This window comes from Microtus oregoni, unplaced genomic scaffold (genome assembly GCF_018167655.1).
Source record: "Microtus oregoni isolate MIOR12 unplaced genomic scaffold, Mior012 000035F_ref0000213, whole genome shotgun sequence".
NCBI classification, from domain to species: Eukaryota; Metazoa; Chordata; class Mammalia; order Rodentia; family Cricetidae; genus Microtus; species Microtus oregoni.
This window is the reverse complement of record NW_024543094.1, coordinates 4213236-4236037: the sequence shown is the minus strand read 5'-3', so window position 1 is coordinate 4236037 and position 22802 is coordinate 4213236. Positions and strand designations below refer to the sequence as shown.

General features: G+C 48.0%; 1 protein-coding gene across 2 annotated transcripts in view; it reads left to right on the top strand.

The window, feature by feature from the left end:
* LOC121432656 (guanine nucleotide-binding protein G(I)/G(S)/G(O) subunit gamma-4-like) overlaps nucleotides 1–22802 on the top strand; it is a 44670-nt gene that overhangs the window by 12959 nt on the left and 8909 nt on the right. For both annotated transcript variants that reach the window (XM_041630770.1, XM_041630769.1), the window contains exons 2-3: nucleotides 5480–5587; nucleotides 7267–7374. In XM_041630770.1, coding sequence (XP_041486704.1) covers nucleotides 7276–7374 — 99 coding nt within the window. In that variant the 5' untranslated portion in view covers nucleotides 5480–5587; nucleotides 7267–7275. The remainder of the gene's footprint in view (nucleotides 1–5479; nucleotides 5588–7266; nucleotides 7375–22802) is intronic.

The following is a 22802-nucleotide window of genomic DNA, read 5'->3' as shown; positions in this document are numbered from 1 at the left end:
ATCCTCAGCTACATAGTGAATTTTAGACCAGCCTGGGCTACATGGAATCCCATTCTCAGTTTCTGAGGTACCAGTCTATGATCAGTTGGCCCTGGTTTGGCAGAGCAAAGCTACTCACCTGGTATCCAGGGAGAGAGAAAATAAGAGGAAGAGACCAGGGTCTCAGTCTCCTTCAAGAGCACACTGATTTCCACCTTCTAAAAGTGACCGTGAAAGGCCAGGAATGGGGTATACACAGTTGGGGAGCTCCAGTAATTCAGTGTGCCTGAAGCAGGGTGAGATGGGGAAGGCCAGAGAAGGAGCTGTAGAAGGAAGGAGAGAGGGGCCAGGAGTAGATGATGCTGTCTGAGAGCCCTGCCTCGCCAGCCTCCTCCCTCTGCTACCCTGCCTTGTTTCCAGGGTCATCCCAACTGACAAACACAAAGGAGCAAAAGATGGGCAAACAGTGGATGAAAACATCACAGACTGATTGTTTACATATCTAGAGGTCAGAAGTCCAAAACATGTCTCCAAGAGTTGGAGCCAGGGTCCAGCAAGACCATGATGTTACCTTGAGGGGCTCACAGGGAAGTCTTGGACCTTTCTTTTCCTAGCTTGTGGAGGCTGAACACTTTCAAACTTGGTCCTGTGTCCCCTTCAAGGCCATGGGCGTAACATTTTCAAGTCTGTCTCTGACTCCCACCTAGTCCCATGTCTCCCTCTTCCGCTTAGAAAGACCCTGTGATCGCATGAGGTCCTGTGGATAATCCATGACAGCCTTAATATGACAAATCTTAATATCAGCTGGTCAGCAGCACTAATCCCATCTGCTACTTTTAATTCCTCGGTGTCTTGTAACACAGCATGTTCACAGAGTCTGAGGATTAGGACATTGGGGGAAAGCCATTATTCTACTACCATACCCTGGAAACCAGATAAGATATTACATGTCAGCTGTGTTACCAGGCAACCTACTTACAGTAGAAATGGGTCCTGGTTGGTAAATAACATTCGGCCCCGGAGCAGCTGGGAATGAACCTCAAACACTTTGGACTTCTCTTTCCTGTGTTTGTTTGGCATCTGGGTGAGACTAGCTATTTTTGGATTGGGAGATACCCCAATGTAAATTGAATGACTGAAACCCAAGCTATAAAATATATCAGAGTCATATATATCTCTGTCATAGCATTTAGTTTGCACAGTGGTTCCTGCTGGAGTAGCTGAGAAACCACATCCTGTAAGGAGGTTGGGGGGACAGGTTGCCTGGGTGGGGTGACACCTATTTCCCTGTTGTTTCCTTCAGGGGTGAGGATATTCAGGTGACTCTCGGGATGACTGAGGAAGAGTAACTTTAGGCACGTGACCCTAAAATACCCCCTTTAGATGTCCTTGAGAACAGATAAAGCTAATGCTCCAGGAGTGGAGAGGAACTCAAGGTCTCCCCCCGCCCCAGCTGAGAGGCTTTGACAGTTGCTGGCCTCTGGGGCAGGGAGAGTCAGATTTCTTTAAGGATGTGGTCCCTGGTAGGTCGACCACACTCGGATAGATGGTCCAATGCCCAGGATGATATGGGCGACATAAACTGGACTTGGTGCGCTATTAAAAAAAAAAGAGAGGCATGAAGTTGGGAGGAAGTGAGTGTTGGGAGGTGGATCTGCGAGGAATTGAGGGAGGACTGGAGGTGAAGAGCATCAGAGTGCATTGTATACACGTATGAAATTAAAAAGTAAGCGCATTTTCAAAAGCAATGTGGAAATTAAACAAATATGGTAAGAGATAATTCTGTTCAAACTAGTTGATAGATAGAAGGTTATTTGGTTTCCTGTTCTTTTTACTTTGCTACTTTTGAAACACATCATGCTAAAGAGTAAGAAAATAAATCCTTAGGTGTTGAAAACTGCTCATTCTGTCCTCCCCCCCCCCCCCTCATTGAGACGAGGCATTACTAAGTAGCCAGCTAGCCTCAAACTCCCATCCTCCTGCCCCGCAGCCTCCCCAGTGTGTTCCCCCACTCTGGGCTGCTGGCGGCTCTACCCTTCCCCTCTGCAATAGCTACAATCTCAGGTGACTTCGTGGCTCACTCACTTCCTTTTCAGTCATGTGTCACAGGTAGTGCGACATCCCTCATTGGCTACTCTAAGATACTTACTCAATGTGTGACATCCTTGTGGCTCTCAAATCCAGTTTGTCCAAAAGCTGTGTTGGAAGAACCTTCAGTGCAGACACTCCTCTGCTTGGGATGGGCCGGGTGCTAACTGTGGCTAAGAGGAAAATGTGCTTAGCATCCACCCCTAAGACGTTGCTCAGCGGCGTGGCACAGAACGTTACTGCCTGTGACCCTTCGGTGTGCCTGTGCTCACTGCTGCTGCCCCTGCTGAGGTGGTTTGTCTGGGCATCTTACCTAGGGTCTTGAACATGCCAGACAAGGACTGTCCCTCTGAGCTACACCCCCAGCCCACATTCATGTCTTATTGTTTATCACTGGCTAGATAAAGGGTTTCAATTCAGAAGTCATTTGTATAGTAGTGTTTCAGACTATAGGAATCCAGGACTCAGTACGTGAGATCTCTGGATGCAGAGAAAACCTTTGCCCCACATCTGTCCACAAGGACTTCCTGTGACTGGTCTGCTACAAAACCTCATGGGGAAGGTGGCCTTTTCCTTATGTGGCTGCTTGGAGCTCCTTACCATAGAATTCAACGGGAGTTTGAGTCTGTGCAGGCAGAAGCATCTTCTTTTCTGTCATGTCAGTCCCGTGGTGAGGAGCCAGGCTGACAGAAAGGCTAAACCTGTGAGAAACCTCAGCAAGGCAGCTCCTTCCTTCCAGTCATCCCCATTGTTTCCCGGGGCCTGTGGTTCTCAGGCTGTCAGCACCCCGTCACCTGGAAAGATTGTTAAGCTGCTTCCTACTCCGAGATTACCTAACCTGTTCAATAGGTCAGAGCTGAGTATGGGAATTTGCGTTTTTAATTAAGTAAAGATGTGTTTTGGTTCACGGTTTTGGAGCTTTCAGCCCAGTGGTCAGGAAAGCACGGCAAAGCAACTGGATTCATGGCTGTGAGAACATGGCAGACACTGTGCACACGGTGGACCAGAATGCTGAGCATCTATCTGCTTTGGCGCCATACCTCAAGAGTTGCTGTTACTGGCCCGGGGAATGGCTACTATGCATTTGTTCTACCCAGGCACTAGAGACACAGAAAACAATCAAACAAGGCCTCTGGGGCTGGTGAGATGGCTCAGCGGTTAAGATCACTAGATGCTTGTCCAAAGGACCCAGGTTCCATTCCCAACATCCACATATAATCTCACAACTATCTGGAACTCCAGTTCCAGGTGGATCTGATATCCTCTTCCGGCCTCCATGGGCACCAGGCAGCCTTGACTTTGGCTGCTCCTGTGCACTGATGGCCAAGTGGTGATATCCAGTGATCTCACAAGACAGGACAGCACCTTGTTTAGAAATCAACATGTTTCCTCCCCTTGAGGCTGGATAGGCAGCTTTTGAAAACATTGTAGCAAAATGTAACGCCATTGAAAAGCCAGAGATAAAAGGGGGCCAAATCCATTCACTACCAAACACTTGTCACACAAACATTTAAGAAACGGTGATGATGAGGGTTGGAGAGCCACCTCAGCGGTTAAGAGGCTGAAGAGCACTCCTTGCTGTTGTAGATGGCCTGAGCTTGGTTCCCAGCACCTACGGAGCAGCTCAAAACCATTTGTAACTCCAGTTCCAAGGGACCCCACACCCTCTTCTGGTCTTCTCCAAGTCCTGCACACACAAAGTGCACATAAACTCATGCAGACATACCCATATACACATAAACATAATAAGAATACTTAAAAGGGAATGGGAGGACACAAGGACAGTGGTCTTTTTTAATTTCTAATTTTATCTTTTATTTCCAGGAGCTCACATTATGGGTTTTAATTATTTTTATTGAGCAATACATTTTTCTCCACTCCCCTCCTTCCTCCCCCTCCCCTTTACCCTCTCCCGTGTCCTAGCGCTAATTTACCCAGGAGATCTTGAAGGACAGTGTCTCAAAGCCTCCCTGGGACCTGGGCACACCAATGGGATGGTGGGTGAAACACTTTCCACTGTTGGACGGAAGGTGGGGTGCAAATGCCAAGTGAACGGGCAGCGATTATTCTAGATGCTTTTCTGAAGGATCGCTGTCTCTCAAAGGGTGGCCAGAATCCATCTAAATAACTGGAAAGGTGCCCCAAAAGCCCATGGTGCTGTGACAGTGATGTCCCCAAGGGCAATGACATCTGCACTATCTCAGTGTCTTCTGGGAAGTGCCTTCGCCTCAGACTCACTCAACCACCGTCTCTGTACCACACTGTCACAGCGTCTGTGTTGAAGAGAAAGCTAATCTTTTTTGTTGGTATGCGTTACATGGAGACACCCACAGCATATGTAGGGTTCAGCGTGGTCTATGGCTTTAGGTATCCGCTGTGCACATGTGTCCATGTGCGCGCACACCCGTTCCCCTCAGTCTTGTTTTTGTCTGTTTTGTTTTCACACAGGCTCCCCGCCCCCACTCTCTCTCTTGATGATCTGTTACGTGCAATCCTCAGCCTCTCAACATGCAATCCTTCTGCCTCAGCCTCTCAAGTACTGAGATAACAGTCATGTTATCTCAAGACTAGTCATGAGCATGACTAGCTCACATTTAAAAAAAAAAAGATTTTCCTTTCTTTACGTGTATGAGTGTTTGCCTGCACATATTAATGTGCACCGTGTGCATGCCTGGTGCCTGCAGAGGCCAGAAGAGGACACCAGATCCCCTGGGACTGGACTTACGGAATGTTGTGAGCAGTTGCGGGTGCTGGGAACCAAATCCAAGTCCTCTGCCACAGCAGCCAGTGCTCTCGACCTCTGGATTTCACATCTCTTTAGAAAAGAAAATGAAATATGTGGAGAAGCCACAATAAGATCTGTTTATCTCGCCCGGTGGTGGTGGTGCACGCCTTTAATCCCAGCACTTGGGAGGCAGAGGCAGAGGCAGAGGCAGGCGGATCTCTGTGAGTTCGAAGGCAGCCTGGTCTACAAAAGCTAGTTCCAGGACAAGCTCCAAAGCTAAAACCCTGTCTCGAAAAACCAGAAATAAATAAATAAATAAATAAATAAATAAACAAATAAATAAATGATCTATTTAGCTCTACAATTAATAGCTGTCAGTTGTTATCATTTCAAAATAGAAAATTCCCACAAGTTCTTTTCTCTTAGCATACTAGATTGGCAAGAGAAAGGGGCAGGGCAGCTGGGCACATGGGTTGTCTGGCAAGGCTCAGGGTGGACGCGCCTTTAGTTGTGTCCCAGTGTGTTCTATGTCCTCCTGAGTTCCTCTTCACCCTTCAGCTCACTGTCATCCCCCAGGGCTGGTATGAGAGTAGCTGGGATAACAGGCACAGCCACTGAGCTTGGGCAGGACAACTGAGGGAGCCCATGAAGACCCTGGGGACAACGTACATCTGTTTGTGTTTTCAGGGGAGCCTCACGGCAGGACCCTGAATCGGCCTCTCTTCTGACAGCCGACTGCTACTGCCACCAGTGTCCCCTACCTGGACCTGTCCCTGTCCCTGTACCACTCAGCAGGTAAGAATGGTTCTCTACAGAACAGAAAGATGACGCTCAGGGAGCAGGGTCCCCATGGCAGCAGACGCACCTCACGCCATCGCTGTCAGTCTTAGACCTCCTCTTCCCCTGGGGACACTGTTAGCTGAGGCAGATGGAGGTGTGATGACCCCACCCACCTTGTCCTGAGTCAGGTTATAGCCACAGCCCTGGGATGAAACGGCCTCATCCTGGCAGCAGGTTGGCACTTGCTGAGTTGGGAGCCAACGGTGCAGCCTGCCGAGGTCCCTAGATGACATGTCAATATAAATGTGCCTGGGTGCCCAGGGAAACGGACCTCAAGACCCCAGGATGGCCCTGAACAATTGGCTCATTTTTTCCTTGTGCCTTACCTTCTTGGAGGCCAAACACCCAGTCAGGGTCCCCTGGAGGCACATGGATGTCTGACTTTGTCACCACCCTGTAGTGGGATCCTGTCCTCTCAGTGTGTTTGCCATGACTTCCTTCATCAGCTGGGATGACGCACAGTGCCCTCAATAGGAGAAGGGGGAGGGGGGCTCCTCAGACTGCATCCAAGCCCGAGCCACTCCCTCCCAAGGCTGAAAGCAATTCTGCCCAGCTGTCTGTGGTCTCCGAGGAGCCAGAGCAGATAGGAGTGGAAGGTGAGCTGAAGAGGAACTCCATCTGCCTCCGTGTTGGGATGGATTTCTCAGTGATGCAGCTGCTTTGAGGTCACCAGTGATCTAGAAAGCAACCCCTTGCTTGTGCTTTGTAAACAAGTCCAATAAACTATTTGGTTCGCCAAGCTGGACTGTAGTGGGAGAGGAAACACACTCCCCGGGAAAAGCTTATGTCCCACCCCATCCCCTTTGTCTCTGTTCCATTTCTTCATGAATACTAACTTGGGTCTTATAGAAGCAGCTAGTGGGCTCAGAAAAGTAGAGGTGTCAGTCAAGTGGAGTCTAAAAGATGAGTCAGGGACAGCTCCAAAACCTCCCTCTTGGCCTGCCTTTCCAAGTTCTTCTGTCTCTAGTTCCGGTTGCCTAAAGCCGCTTCCTTCCTCACTTCCAACCATCCCAAGAGGCTTTCCCACCACTGTGTCAGCCCCTCCCTGCCCTCTCCCAGGCTAGGCAAGGAACCCCCCTGCCAAGGCTGACTAGGCTGGCTAAGAGGTCCCTGAAACTCGAACTGCTCGTTACGTGTGGCTCTCCTTTTTGCTGGGAGATTTCCAAGCGAGATATGAACCCACACCTTCTGAACTCTGCTCTGAGCAGCTGGCCTAGCCAATACCAAGAAAGCCTTGTCTAAAAAAATGTCCTGCGTAGTGCTGAGGGCCCAGGGGTAATGGGCTCTCAGCGATCCCAGCCTTGGCCTCTGCCTCAGTCAGAGCCTAGGGAGCCATGTCCTTTACACTTGTGTTTACCTGACTTCAGCCACGTACTATGATCCTTAGTCTCCCTCAGGCAGTTTCTCCTTGCATGGGTGACCAAGAATCCTCCTCAGGGGACTGTAATGTCTTGTCTTGGCCCTGTGGTCTAATGTGTGTCAGGACCGGGAGAATTTCTTCTTCTTTCTCAAAGAACAAATCTGGCTGAGAAGGGGTCGAGGGATCTGCAGATGGTGAGACCAGGAAGAGAGGGAAGGGGCCGCCTTTCTCTGGGCCCATAGCACTCCAACCCTCTCCCCATGGTCACTTGCAGGAGCCCAGCATGAAGGAAGGCATGTCTAACAACAGACCGCCAGCATCTCCCAGGCCAGGAAAGCCGTTGGAGCAGCTGAAGATGGAGGCCGGCATGGACAGGGTGAAGGTAAACTCACCCAGCACGTTTCTTAGGCTCGGTCCCCCAACAGGGCAACAGTCTCAGTGGGGGGAAGAGGGTGTTTGTTCCAGAGCTCTGAGCCTGCCAAGATGCAGTCCACGGTGTGTGTGTGTGTGTCCAGAAGGAAGGGCCAAAACTCGACTGTATTTCCAGCCAGTATTGCCATACAGTGAGGGTGGAAGAGAGGGGCGGACTGTGAGGTTGATCATGTCGTGTCTCCCCGGTGCTGTGACAGGGGATAGCCGGCAGCAGGACTTTGGACAGGCACAGCTAGGGCTGAATCACTGAATCAAACATGTGTGTATTAAATATTCCCTGGGGAGGTGAAGGGAAGTCCTGCCACCTCTCGCCATGGGTCTTTTTTCCACTGGTGCACATAGAGGTGACGGTTGTGGCTCTGAACTGCAGCCAGCTCAGGACTGAGATAAGGTTAGGATGCCCCTCCCCAGGAGTCCACCAAACCCAAGTGGCTTGCTCAAGCATCTGGTGTATGAGTTTCTGTTCTCCTGGTGTGACAGCATACCTGAGGAAAGAAAATCAAGGGTTTGCTTTTTTTTTTTCCCCTAGCTCATGGCTCGAGGGCACATCTCAAAGGGAAGATATGCGGTGAGAGTGGCTGCAGCTGGGGTGGGGGATGAAGGAGTCGGTCATAGAGCATCCAGTTGGGAAGGAGAGGGCTAAGTGCTCATGCTCAGCCTATTTCCTCCTCTTTACCTGGCCCAGGATCCCAGCCTGTGGGCTAGTACAGCAGATCTCCTCAGTTAAACCTCCCTGGAAACGCCCCACGGCCACACTCTGGTGTGTCTCCCAGATGATCCCAAACCCAGTCTCAATGACATCAGCTGTCGTCACTTGGGGATACAAATTTCCTAAAATCTTCAAGGCTTGCCTTCCCTGAAGCATTTATCTGAGTGTTCTTTATCAATAAAAACCAGGAGTCAGATATCAGTCTTATATCAGGGTAAGAACAGGAATGACCAGGGAAGGACCGAGAAACCATCAGCAATCTTCTCTCTCTCTCTCTCTCTCTCTCTCTCTCTCTCTCTCTCTCCTTGGTCCAAAAAGAATCTCCCTAATCTCCCTAAACCTTACTTTACTCTGCCCTGTCTCTCTATCTGTCCTTGGTCCTCCAGAACCTATGTCTAATTTTGGTCAGTTAGTAGCTAGCTCAGCCCTCTGATTCAAAGCAATTATTTTTTCTTTTGATTTTTTTTTTTTTGAGACAGGGTTTCTCTATGTAACAGTCTTGACTGTACTGAAACTCTCTTTGTAGACCAGGCTGGCCTTGAACTCACTGAGGTTAGCAGGCCTCTAGTGCTGGGATTAAAGGCGTGCGCCACCACCGCCCAGTTAAAAGCGCGTCATCGGTCTTGGGAGTGTTAGTGAGACCGACTATCCCACAACACTTCCCGCTCTAGAGCATGGCTCCGCAGCCCAGGCTCCCCTTTGCAAGCAGAGAGACTCTTTCCCCTGCAGCTCACGGCGTGAGTTATCCCAGGGGACTGCACAGAACTGGACGTACGTGAGATGCAGATGGGACAAGGAGAGGGTGGGCCTGTGCACGTTGGTATAAACGGACCTGTCATTTGGGCACCAGCATCCCACATGTGCCGACACCAGCTGTGCTATCATTTGGGTCTCAGGTCCCGCAAAGGCCCCATGTTAAAGGTCTGTACTGCTACTGTGTGACGTTAGAAGTTTTAGGAGGTTTAAAGAGGCCTGCTGGGAGATTTCAGGCCACAGGGGGTTGCAGAACTTTGGCCTAGGCTTTTTTAAAATTTTATTATTTTATTTGTGTGGGTGCTGTGTGTGTATATGTGTGTATGTGTATGACGTGTGTGGGTAGCATGCCACAGCACGTGTGTGTGTGTGTGTGTGTGTGTGTGTGTGTGTGTGTGTGGTGTGTGTGAAGTCAGAGGACAACTCTGCAGTCACTTCTCTCCTACCTTTTACATGGATTCTGAGGCTCTAACCCAGGACGAGGCTTTCACGGGCCATTGGTCTCTTCTCTTTGTGGTTGGTTTACTTTAATTCTTTCAGACATGGTTTCACTGTGTAGCCTACACTGGCTTTGAATTCATTCTATAGCTCAGGTTGACCTTGAACTCACTCGTGCTTCGTCTCTTCTCTCCTGGGCCATGGCCACGAGGTGAAGGGCTCTGCTCTGCCAGGTGCTGCCACCATGATGTGCTGTACCCCCAAATTGTGAGTTGTTTGTCTCAGGTATTTGTCATAGTAGCAGAAGCTGCCAACCATAAGCAACCAATCAAATGTCAGCCCTTGGAATGCAGGCCAGAGAAGGGGGTGAGGTTAGCACCCAGGGAACAATTGGAAGCTGGGGTTCCAGAAATTGAATAGGACATCAGAGGCATCCTGCAGACAAGCGGTGCCCAGCTTTGCAAAGACAGGAACGCCTGCCAGGGGAGGACACTGTGAGGACATAGCTGAGCAAGGCTCTGCACAGCGGGGCTGCGGCTTCAGCGTGAGCAAATGTCTCTACTAGAGTGAGGAGAGACATGAGCAGGGATTTGGAAAAGCCACCTGCCAAGCTGCTGGAGAAAGGGTGCTGTGGGTACAAGCACAAGATCACAGAGCCGCAATGAATGGCAGGTGTTTGCAGTGAATGGCCTGTGCCTCACATCTGGACGGACTGGAAGGCAGCTGCAGCCGTGACTGGGCAGAGGTCTGTGGCTGTGGGAGAGGTGAACACATCAGGAAAGCAAACAGTATGGGAAGGAAGTGTGGAACACCAGGCCAAGAGAGGCAAGAAGCCAGTCGTGCACCAAGCCAAGCACCAAGCCAGGGCTTGGGGACAGTGAGCACAGGTTAGGGCCATATATGATTGCCAGACCAGGGAAAGACAGGTTCTGTGACAACAGATCATTTCCAGCCGCAGACAGAGTCCCAGAGACTTGTGTGTTCCCATAGATGGCGAGTTCTTGGAGTCTTTGAGCACACTACAGACTCTAACGGGAGGAGAGTCACAGGTCATGCTGGAGGCATTGGGAAGGCAGTGTTGTGTTGTTGCAGGGCCCTGAGGAGGAAGTAGCTAATTCTAGCTCTGGTGACGTCAGCACATGGAGTGGGCAAGAAACGAGCCTGTGTGGTTCAGAAGCAGAGTGCAGAGTTCTCGGGGAAAAAAATAGTCCTGTGTTGTCTGAGGAGAGAGGCGCCCAAATATGAAGTCCCGTGTAGCCCAGGCTGGCCTCAAGTTGGGTATGTAAAGAAGGATGAGTTCAATCACGTGATGCTCTTGCCACTATCTCCCAAATGCGAGGGTGATAGGCATGTATCATCTTACACAGGTTAGTTGTGCTAAAATACACAGAATGCTCAATTTCCCATTAAACCATTTTTAGATAAATTATCATTTTCAGGATCAGGAATATTTGTAGTATCCTAAGATACCACCACCCTCCATCTCTAAGAACTTCATCTCCACCTAGAAACACCGTCCTGCTGTCTCTGGGACTGTAGCTGTAGTAGGAACCTTGTCTAAGTGGAAACCCAGACTGGCTATCGTGCTGTGTGTAGTTGATTCACTTAGCACATCATCCTCGGAGTTCACCTGTGTTGTACAGTGCGCCAGAACTTCATTCTTTTTAATGTCTGAATAATGTTCCATGATGTATATCCAATATACAGACACATGCAGAAACACACACAGAGAAAAAGGCAAACACACACACAGTGTCTGACCCAATAGCAAATTTCTTTATGAAAAGGCACACATGTCTGCTCACTGAATATTTCTGCAGTCTGCCTCTTACTCCTTGCTATCCTCAGGCCAGGCCACATCATCTCCGGGTCAGCCAGAGGCTATCATGGGTAGCCTGCCGCTGGCCCCATGCTCAGGTCTGTATGCCTCTTGCTCTCTCGGTGGCTTGAGAAGCCCAGCAAGTTGAGTTTAAGATGAATATGGCAGAGTGACTGGCTTTCAGTACATAGGATTAAGAATTATTTCTGGAACTGATTTTGTGAATCAAGCTTATAATTCTCTCTAATAAGTCAAGAAGAAGTCAAACTCTTAATGAAATCAGTGTCTTACAGCGATACATTAAAAGTCATATTTTTGGAACTACCCTGTTATGGCTATGATTTCAGACTCCATGGGTTAAGGGCTCAGGCCAACAAGGCTATTTCCCTTGTGGATATAAGTTACAAGCTCCAGGTGCCCTGTCTACCTGCATTCTGTCAGGCTTGCCTGCAAAGTCAAGGGTTCCTGAGGACACCCTTCCCCAGGCTCTGTCACTCATAAAATTATCTATGGACTCAGGAAATGTCTTTCTTATATATACCAGTTTATTATTAAAATGATAATTCAGGAACCTTCTGACGAGATGCCCAGGTCGAGGAGTTGTGGGTCATGGTGCTCAGCTTCCAGGACTTCAATAAGAGTGACACCTCTTGCTCATAAATGTGTTGCCTGCCTCCAGGGTCTCCAAGTTCAGCATGTTATAGTGGTTTCATTATATAGCCACGGTTGTTAATGCATTGGCCTCTCAGACTCCAGCCCTTCCTCCATCCCTCGAAGTCAGAGGCAGGGCTTGGAACTCTACCTCCAGTCATAGCTGTTGTTCTGGTGACATGCCCCCTTCCTGAAGCTGTGCAGGCAGCATCTCCAGCCACCAGCCCCCTCATTAGCATACCATGGAGGCGCTTCTCACTCAAGGGAATCCTAGAGTTTAGGAACTGTGCCAGGGACAGGGAACAACAGCCCCATGCTCAATCTTTGTCAACGGCTGACTGCTCTTGTGACCTAAAACTCTGCAGTGTGAAGTACCAGTTCCTCAGCATTGCATGCCTGGCCACTGTTCCCCTAACCCATCATTACATTTAGGAATTACCAGTTCTCCGAGTCCTCCCTCCCAGGTGTCTGGGCACCTGTCTTCATCAGCAGCCTCTGGGATGCCACCTGAAGAACGTGCTCCCTACCCAGAGGACACCTGTTGCCTTTGTGTTCAGAAGGTTCAGCATGCCATCTGTCTGGCCCACCACAGAGACAAAAGTTTACCCCCAGATGGGGCTCAGCCGAAAAGCCAGGACTGCCCTCCATGGAGAAGATACGCTGATGAGAAAGTGCCGGGTACCTTCAGAGAGTGTGTATTAAACAGCATGTCTAACCATGGGTTGCCAGCACCTCAGGCAAAGGCTGCATGAAGGGGCAGCTGGCAGCCAGCTGCACAGAAGGCAGCCGGCACTGCTGCAGTAGACAGGGCTAGAGGCTCAGGAGACTCTGAACTATCCTCAAGCGTGTAGATCTGAATTGGAAGTTCCTTTAAGAGTCAGAGAGAAACAAAATGGACTTATGTAAACATTCTGCCAGAACAAGGAGGGACCAGACTATAGCACAAAGAAGGCCAACAACACTCCTCTGAGGGGCCTTTTTCTAGAGAACCAAAGGAAATTTTAAGGGCCTCATACTCTCAAGGAAAGTAAAGCAAACAAATCTGGAGAGGGAGCTCAAAGGAGAGCAAGAACATGAGCTGAAATGTGGCGGGAAAGCTACGTAAAGTCGGGCACGGAGGCACAGCTGTGTAGAGGCTGAGACAAGACCGCAAGTTCAAAGCCAGCCTGGGCTATGTAGAAGTTTAAGGACAGTCTTCACTATATGAGACTGTCGCAAAAAAATAAGAGGGAGGCTGGGAGTTCAATGGCTGAGTACTTGCCAGTTTAAAGCTCTGAGTTCAAGCCTTGCTACTGAATTAATTTAAAAAAAAAAAAAGCAAAAATCCTAAGGAAAGATTAAGGAGAGAACGCCGTTAGAAGGAACAATGATGATGATGATGCCCTGTAGAAAACCAAGTTAATGGCAAAGAGGTTAGGATGAAAGTCACAGAAAAAGGAAATGCTAAAGTATCAATTTGGAGATCACAAAGTCAAGACCGACCATGTTCCACATCGCATGGAGATGTTCCTGGCAGAGAGAACTTGAAAGAGTAAAGATTCCTCAGGGCAAGGTGTGAAAAGTTCCCCTTAAGTAGAGGAAGAGCCTGCCCCTCCCAGCACCTCGCCACGTCCAACTGACAGTTAGAAATGACAGACGCTAAGACACAAGCATCTGGGAGGTTCCCTGATGGCTCAGAAGTAGAGAAACCTTCCTAATACCACCTAGAGAGAATAAAAACAAGTGAGGAATGGTGGCACATGGGTAACCTTAGAATTTAGGAAGTGGCAGGAGGACCAAGAGTTCAAGGGCAGTGTAGGCTCCATTAAGACCCTGTCTCAAAACAAGAATACAAATAAAAACCAAGAAGCAGTGAAAGCAGCTTTTAGATGATAAAGAAGAAAACCCTAGTGGGTCACGGGCAGAAGTGACCTCTTGGCACAATGGGCCTAATTTTGATCACAGTCTTCATACACGGCATAAGGTGCTGGAGTGTTCACAGTAGCTCATGGGTCTCAGCTCATGTAATGGTTTAAATAAAATGAGGGGCCCGTGGCAGAAATGCTGCAGGGTCCCGAGACCACGGCGGGTCACAAAGGCAGCCAGTCCCAGGCAAGGAGCCCCCGAGTGGCCCACAGGCCATGAGGGCCAGCAGGTCCTAGGCAGGGAGCTGTGTGGCAGGTGAAAGACCAAGAAGGAGCAGCCAGTCCCACGAGGAGCCATCTGTGTGGGTGAGAGACAGGCAGATAGGCACTACCATGCAGAGTGAGGTTGGATATTTATTTAGTGGGTTATGGAAGGGAAAGGCCAGAGAAAGAGAGAGGGGGGAAAGGTAGAACTCAGGCTGGAAGCTGAAGATCAGATCAGCTTGCCTGGATAGGGAGGGAGTGGGCGTGGCTTGTCTCTTAGAGGGACAGGAGAGACTGTTATATCGCTCACAGACAAGAAAGCTGAGCTCCAGAAGTACCAAGAGAGCTGAAAGACACAAGCCTGGAACCCAAGTTCTGTACCTGAGCACATGGAACAAGGCCTTGGGTTGGGTGCTCTCCTGAAGCTCTGGTGGCAACCCACAGAGAAATCGCATCTGCAAGGGCATCTCTGCCCCTTGTCACATCCAAGGTTAAGCATACGTCTTAAACCTACTACAAACACAGCCTGTTTTTCCTTAGAATCATCATTTCATGATGTAACTGAATTTCACTACAAGGGATCCAGGCATGCTTAATTTTGTGGCTAAAGGAATTTGAGAGAGGCCATGGAGATGTTGACTAGAGAGCCTGAACCTGAGCTCCTGCTTCTGAGAAGTAGGTCCCCACTGCTCCACAGAAGGTTCGCACAAAGGAATGTCCTCTGCAGAGCTGAGGACTCACTGCCCCGCCTGGGGCTGCTGTCGTGCCCTGGACCATGGCTCCCCATGCCTTCCTCCTTGGATCACTAGTCAGAGCATGGAACATGTGTGTCTGACAGAATGAAGAATGCATGCTTGTGCCCAAGTTGCGAGGTATTCTGGGAAAGAGAGAACATTTTCAGACCCTATTTAGAGAAGACATATGCTTTCCATACTGGAGCTCATCACAAAATAATTCCTTTAATGCGAGAAAGGGTTCATTGTTAGAGGAACAGAAGGTGTAGCAACTGCCCAGTGTGGCTAGTTTCCTAATTCTTAGGAGTGAAACAGTAGATACAACTGTTTGGGTTGTTGCTTCACCCCAGCCCCTTTCCACCCAAACAACAACTTCAGTTCTGATGTTTATTAACATATTTAAGCGTAATAAAGCTATAAAAATACGTACTTCAGAATTACTGGTGGATGAGAAATAATACACAAACTATAAAACAACAAAGAGTACATAAAGCCGGGCGATGGTGGTGCACGCCTTTAATTCCAGCACTTGGGAGGCAGAGGCAGGCGGATCCCTATGAGTTCGAGACCAGCCTGATCTACAAGAGCTAGTTCCAGGACAGGCTCCAAAACCACAGAGAAACCCTGTCTTGAAAAACCAAAAAAAAAAAAAAAAAAAAAAAAAGAGTACATAAAATTTGAGAAACAAAAGCAAAGATAGTAGAAGAAATTCCAAATAGGTATGTGTGTGTAAACATTCCAATATAGGTTCTGTGATGGCCCTTCTAGGTTGTCAACTTGACTATCTAAAATGAACTACAATCCGGAAATGGAGGGCACCCTTGAGAGAGATTTTCTGCTTGGTTTGAAATGGGTGAATCCACTTCTAGCCCAGACCTTTGAGATAGGAATTCACACCTCTGGTCTGGATCTTGAGGCAGGGGAAGACACACCTTAAATCTGGGCCACACCTTCTGCTGGAAGCCTGTATAAGGGCACGGAAGGAGAAAGGTTTGCTCTTTGCCTGCTTGCCCTCGCCTTGCCAGCACATCCATTCCTTCCCTGGCATTGAGTCTACTCCTTCAGGACTCCAGCACACACAGAAGACCAGCTGAGACACCCAGCCTTTGTGGGACTGAGGAACTAGTAGATTCTTGGACTTTCTGCCCACAGCTACACATTGTTGGATCAGTTGGACTGCAGCCTGTAGGAATTCCAATAAACTCTGTGTGTGTGTGTGTGTGTGTGTGTGTGTGTGTGTGTAGTGGGGAAGGGAGGGAGATTTATTTCATATGTTCTGTGACTCTAGAGAACCCTAACTAATACAGTTTCTGATTTAATTTTTAAAGAACAACATATTTTGTACCCCAGAAGTGACAGAGATGTTTGTTTGTTTTGTTTTGTTTTGTTTTGTTTTTTGAGACAGGCTTTCTCTGTGTAACAGCTCTGGCTGTCCTGGAACTTGCTCTGTAGATCTCTTGAACTCAAAGAGATCCATCTACCTCTGCCTCCAGCATGCTGGGATTATAAGCATGTGCCACCAGTGGCTAGCTGGGATATTTTTTTTTAATGAGAAAATTATACCAGCTATGTACAATATCTAGGTGAAGAAAATAAACATAAAATTAAATATCTGGATAAACGGAGAGATATCCCATGTTCATTAATGGGAAGACAGCATTGTTAAGGTATCTTCCGGTCCTGGCCTGTAGATTTAGTGTAATCTCAGGCAAAATCCACAGAAGTTATTTTGTGAATATTTACAGGCTGGTTCTAAAGTTTATATGGAAAAATAAAAGACTCAGAGTAGCCAATAAAATAGGTGGAGGAGGAAGAGATGGAGGAGGAGGAGGACTGAGGCCATCTGGTACCTTCTACGGCAATAGTAACCGAGACAGTGGGATGTGGGAGAAAGTCTAGACACATAGATCTAGACCAGAACGTAGAAATGAATACAGCCCAACAGATCATTTACAAAGAGCAAAGATGGTCTTTTCAACAAGAACTATCTAGTAGCTCACGCGCACACACACACACATGCATACACGTGTACACACACACATGCACTCACACACGCATACACACACATACACACACGCATACACGCACACACATGCATGCACACACGCATGCACACACACATGGATCTAGAAACAGACATTAACTCAAGACGAGTCACAGGCAGAAACATGAAGACACAGCTGTAAACCTAGGGTGATGTAGGGGGACGTCTGGTTGGCCTTGGATTTGACTGTTTCCACAGAACTAGCATAACCAAGACAGTCTGGTAAGCCATGCTTCGTTAGTTCTTGAAGCTTCTCAAAACACCCCAGACAAGCTGCACTAAAAGACAATATGTGCAGTCTACATATCTGACAAAAGACATATCCAAAATATACAACAAACTCTTAAAATCCAGTCATTTAAAGCAACCACATTTTTAAATGGGCAGAACTCAGGCAGGGTGCTGCCCGCCTAAACCCTCACATTTGGGAACTGAAGCAGAAGGGTAGGAGACCAAGATCATCATCAGATACATAGTGAATTCAGGGCTATCCCGGGACACATGGAACTGTCTCTAAAAAGCAAATCAAGAAAAAGGCCAAGACATCTGAATGGGTGTCTCACCAAAGATGATGCCAAAATGATAAATAGTGGAATGAGGAGCTAGCTCAGTAAAGTGCTTGCAGATAAGCCAGGGCCCAAGTTCACTCCCAGAAAACAAACAAACCCAAAGGGCTATGCATGTTAGTGTGCACCTGTTATCCCAGCACATGCACAAATATGGTAAGCAAACATGTGAAAACATGTCCAATGTGATATGTCTTTTAAGAATTGCATATTATAACCATGAGATGCTATTACACACCATTAGAATGGCTAAATCAAAGGAAGGAGCTGACAAAATCAAATGCTGGTAAGAATATGGAATAATGAATTGTCGTCCCTTGCTAGTGAGAATGCAAAATGACACAGCAACTTACTTTTCCTTAATGTACTTTAGCCATATGATCCAATGATATGAAAACTGCATAAAACAAAACCTGAGTAAACACAGGATAGATAATGTGTTAGCTGAACTTCCTGTAATAACATACTTCTTTCTGTTTGGTTGATCCACAAGGACTAGACTATTACTCAATTTGCCTATCCCTACTGACATTTTCTCATGTTTTGTTTCTTAAAGAAGAATAAATAAAATTCTTTTTCCAGAAGGACCCCAGGGAGGCTTCTCCACAGGCATCAGTCCTGTAAAGCAGTAGCCATGGAGACTGTGCCCTTAACAGCAGCAGGAGTGGGAATACAACACTGTCTCCTGAACGTGAGCGTTCCAGCTTGGGTGTGAATGGCCCCCATAGGCTGTGTCTTGGGTGCTTGGTCATCAGATGGCGATCCTGTTTTGGAAGCCTAAGGCAGGACCTCTCTGGGGGAGTAGGTCCCTGGAGATATGCCTGTGCCCTTTGGTTCTTGTCCACCACAAGAGGAAGAAGCCTGTCCATCAAGTGTCCCTACCATCATCGTGTTCTGCCCACGCACATGGAGCCAAGTGACTATGGACTGAGCCCTCTGACTGTAAGCCAAAATCAGTTTCTTCTTTAGGTTGTTTATGCCAGGCATTCTGTCACCACAGGTAACTAAACCTGTGAACGTGGCTTTGAGAATATCTGTATGTGGACGATTCCTATTTACTTTTAAAAATACTTAAGGAAAGGGTATAAAAGAAGATCTGAATGACAGAATGCCTTGTTCTAGAACAGGCAGTCAGTGTTGGAAAATATTATCAACTAAAACATAGATTCAGTTTAGCAGAAATTCTATTTTGAATTTAAACCTCAAATTATCCAAAGTTCTGTTAGATGAAAGATGTGAGACTGCCTAGGAAGTTTTGTTTTTTCTTTTTTTTTTCTTTCTTTCTTTCTTTTTCTTTTCTTTTCTTTTTTTTTTTTTTTTTGTAATTTGTTTGAGAAGGAAACCGCTCAGATATTTCCTACCTCTAGAAGCGGTAAAAGTCAGAATGCATAACCATGCCCAGCTTCCTTCAGCAATGGACAGATCACTGGAACAGAGTAAGAAGTCTCAAAGGCAGACCCAGCATGTGCCCAGAGTTCCATGGTGCAGACGGCATCTTAGACGAGTGGGAGCAAGTTCTTAGACTGGGAAGAGTGCTGTTGACAAAGCTGCTGGCTCTCAGGGCAGTAAACAAAGGTGCCCGTTCACTGACTTATCCAAATAAATGGCAGAGGAGTTGGAGCCCTCTGCCCAGGCTGTCAGAGAACAGGATGGGTGGCTTAAACAACAAATTCTTTTAAAGGTTTATTTCACTTACGTATGTATGTGTGTGCATGTGTGTGTTCACGTGCATATGGCAGACACCCGTGGGAATACATGTCTCTATGTGTGCACAGAGGCCACAGGAGTCTGAGATTTTCCTTTGTTGCTCTCCACCTTGGCGTCAGGGTCTCCCCTTGAACCTAGGACTTGTGTTTTCTTAGCTAGACTGGAAGCCAGCAAGCCCCAGCAATCCTCCTGCCTCTACCCTGCTCAGTGCTGTGGCTACCACAGTTTGCAAGGATGCCTGGCCTATGTGGTTACTGTGATCCTGGGTCCCAGATCCTGTTCTCATGATTTCAAAACAGGCACTCTCAGCACTGAGCCAGCTCTCCAGTGTCTTAACATCTCTTACCATTTTCTCCTTTCTCTAGTTATAAGTGCAAGATCCAGGTTCCAGTAAGGTGTGGTATGGAGTGTGTGTGTGTGTGTGTGTGTGTGTGTGTGTGTGTGTGTATACGTGTGTTAAGAGAGCTTCTGAATGGTAGATGGGCACCTGACCATGGCCTCCTGTGACTTTTCTCTTATGCTTGAAAAGTGAGACAGAGAAATCCTTCTGTCATTTCTTCTGAAGTAAGGACACAGCCCTGCGAGATGAGAGCCCCTCCCTGATAAGCACATTTAGCCCCAATCACCTCCCCCAGAGCTCTGCCTCTACATGTGGTTCATACTTCTGCATTTGAATTGAGGGGAGGTGTCTATAACGTAAATCAATCCTTTACAGATTGGCCAGCTATGGTGGAGAAGGATCTCTGTGAGTTTGAGCCTAGCCTGGTCTACATAGCAAGTTCTAGGTCAGACAAGCATAAGTAGTGAGACTCTGTCTCAAAACAAAAAAGATTTAGACAGTCATAGTCACTTTTTATGTGTGTGTGTATTTGCCTGAATGTGTATATGTGAATCATATGTGTACAGGTACCCACAAAGCCAGAAGAGGGCATCAGATCCCCTGAGCTGGAGTTACAGGCAGTTGTGAACTACTGACATGGATACTGGGAACTAAACCAGGGTCCTCTCTAAGAGCAGACAGTGCTCTTAACCACTGAGTCATCTCTCCAGCCTCAGATCGAATATCTACTCTGGGTGTGGTATACACCTCTAATCCCAGCAATTAGGAGGCTGAAACAGGAGGATCGCCACAAATCCATTGACAACCTATCTCAGAAAGCAAAGATTTAAATTTAACAAATGAACCATACAAGCACTTGGAAAATGGGAGTCAATGTTTGTAGCGTGGGAGTTTGAGAAAGTTCTGTCTAGTGATAACACGAAATCTGTTATGCCCATGTCATGAGCCCCCCAGATGCTACCAGGAGTCCAAGTTCACATGCAAAAACAGAGTCTTTATTGCAAGCTTGAGCTAGGTGCTCTCCATCCATTCCAACACAGTGGTTGGATTGGGGAGAGGACTGAATTCAGCTATGACAGGGTTTGTAAGGACTAAAGGATGGGGGGCTGGGGTACGGAAATTCTAGATTCAGATGGGGGCTGAACTCCTGACTGAGCAGGAGTGGGGTAACAGAAGTCTTGTCAAGCAGGGATTGGTACTGGCGTTGCTGTAAGGAGATTAACAATTTATATACAAGTTAGGTAAGCTATTCTCAATGTTCTAGAGTGTCTAGCACTTGTTCGTCTCAATTCTGATTGGTCTCCCGCAGGGCACAGTCTGTTGCTTTTCCTGGCTATTGTAAGGGTGCGGTGTAGTCCCAGTACAGTTAGTCTGCATCCCATCATGGTTGCACTAATGTTAAGTGAGGCATTTTCAACCCACAGCTCGTCAGTGCAGTGGGGTGAGCGGCTCTTTGGCTGTCTGGAGTAGAAATGGACAGTTTCCCTGAAAGGCAGATCGAGGTGTTTACCAGCATGTTCGTCATGCATGCTCTAGAGCCTGGAACTATCACTTTTAGGAATTTGCGCTAGGAACACAGTGGGCAGCAAGCAGATCCCTGGAGTATGTCTAAGGTGCTAAAAACTGAAGATAACTGTCGCTCAGTAGGCACCAGATGTCCTATATCACCACTGTAGATAATGACTTGACTCTGTGGGACACGAGAGGAAGTGAGCTCTCCTGAGCGTGTGGAACCATGGTGTGACCACAGATGGGGGGATGTCCAGAGTGGCCTGCAGTGTTTAGTCACTTCTATCTTCAGGAAGCAGTGGGAAGGGACCAGAGTCAAATGCATCCTTCAACACACACCCGCCCCATAACAACATTTACTTTCTAAACCAGACTCTGCTGCTTCCCAATACGCTATTCGAATTCCGATGCTGTAAGTGGATTGAACTACTTGATAATACACCCACAGGTACAGCCAGAGTTGTGCCTCAGTGCCTGCTCTCCTGGTATTGCTCAGTCCAATCAGGTTGATCATCAATATTAACCATCACACATTCTGAGCACAGTAAAATTATTTCAATAGCGCGCTTCTTTCCCAGAATCCCCTCCTTCACGAAGGTGACACCGTGTCCCTGGGGGCGGGGGTTCCTTCTAGACATGAAGGTCTTTGGAAGGAGTATGCTGCCACCAGGACAGCAGTAACCGCGCAGCTCAGTAAGTAGAAGGAATCCTCTTTCCACACGAAGTCTCATCGCCAGCCAAGCCTCCCGCTCCAACCTGGCAGCTGGCTCGTGAGCAATCATTTGCATGTGTGCGCGCCGTAGGCTCTGCGTCATCTTCTGTGTTATCACAGGTGCTGACGGCCTAACAGGAAACATGGCCACATTTTCATGTACGTGGTCTACATAAAAATTGACAGTATATTCAAAATTCGAGCCTCAGTTGGGCTAGAATTGTGCCCGCTGGTTTCTTCGGGGTGGACAAGCTACCTGGTACAGATCTTTTCCGAGCAAACACCGTGAGATCAAGCTTGTGACTTCTCCACACTTGTGTCTGAGCCTGAGTTTTTCATGACTCCTCTTTAGCAAATGAGACTTCAATACTTCTTACCCTTGCTGTCCCAGCTCCCTCCTAAGAACTGTGCCTGACACCAGGTGGGACTCTTTAGAGAGAGCAAATGTGTTTTATGCCCCCCTCCCAGCTTCTAAATTCAAACCAGAAAAAACTGTCTGGTAAGACCTAGGTAAGGATGGTCAGTGATTCTAGAATAAAGATCAGATCAGAAGAGACCAGCCTTAAGGAAACCAAAGAGCAGGGCAGGCCATGCGCTGTCCTTCCAGACAGTGACTGCCTGGGTACAGGACTCATAGCAGCCCCAGGGTCTCATCTGCTGTGCAGTAGGAGCTGCTGCCACTTGCAGAAGGGAAAACTGGATGGCCTGTGTGGTGTGTGTTCTGCCAACGGGACAAGACCTGACAGTGCCCACAGAGGCTGTCAGGGCTGTGTAGCATGTGCCGTGTCCAATCAAGAAGACAGGGAGTGCCAGTGTCCACGGAGGCTGTCAGGGATGTGTAGCATGTGCGTGTCCAATCAAGAAGACAGGGAGTGCCAGTGTCCACGGAGGCTGTCAGGGCTGTGTGGTGTGTGCCATGTCCAGTCAGGAGGACAGAGAGTGTCCGTGCCCACTGAGACTAAATCAGGGGCTCATTGCTTTCTCCTAGGGAAAATGAAGCTCCTAGCTACCAGGGCAGGTCCTTGCTGCACTCATCCTTGGCCTTGGTGGCTTGCCTTGCCATGTAAATTCTCGCCTGAGAAAGTGTGAAATGCTTGGATTGTGGCTTTTGGTTGTTTTGTCTTGTTTCCTTTTAGGCAAATCCTTGTCCTTGCCCATCTGACCTCAGCCTCCTGAGAATTGGAGTTACGGGCATGCATCGCCCCAACTAGTGTTTTGGGTTACAGCTTTCTTTGTAGAAAACTAAGAAATCATGAAGACTGAGAGTTTTCCAGTCAGATGGGACATC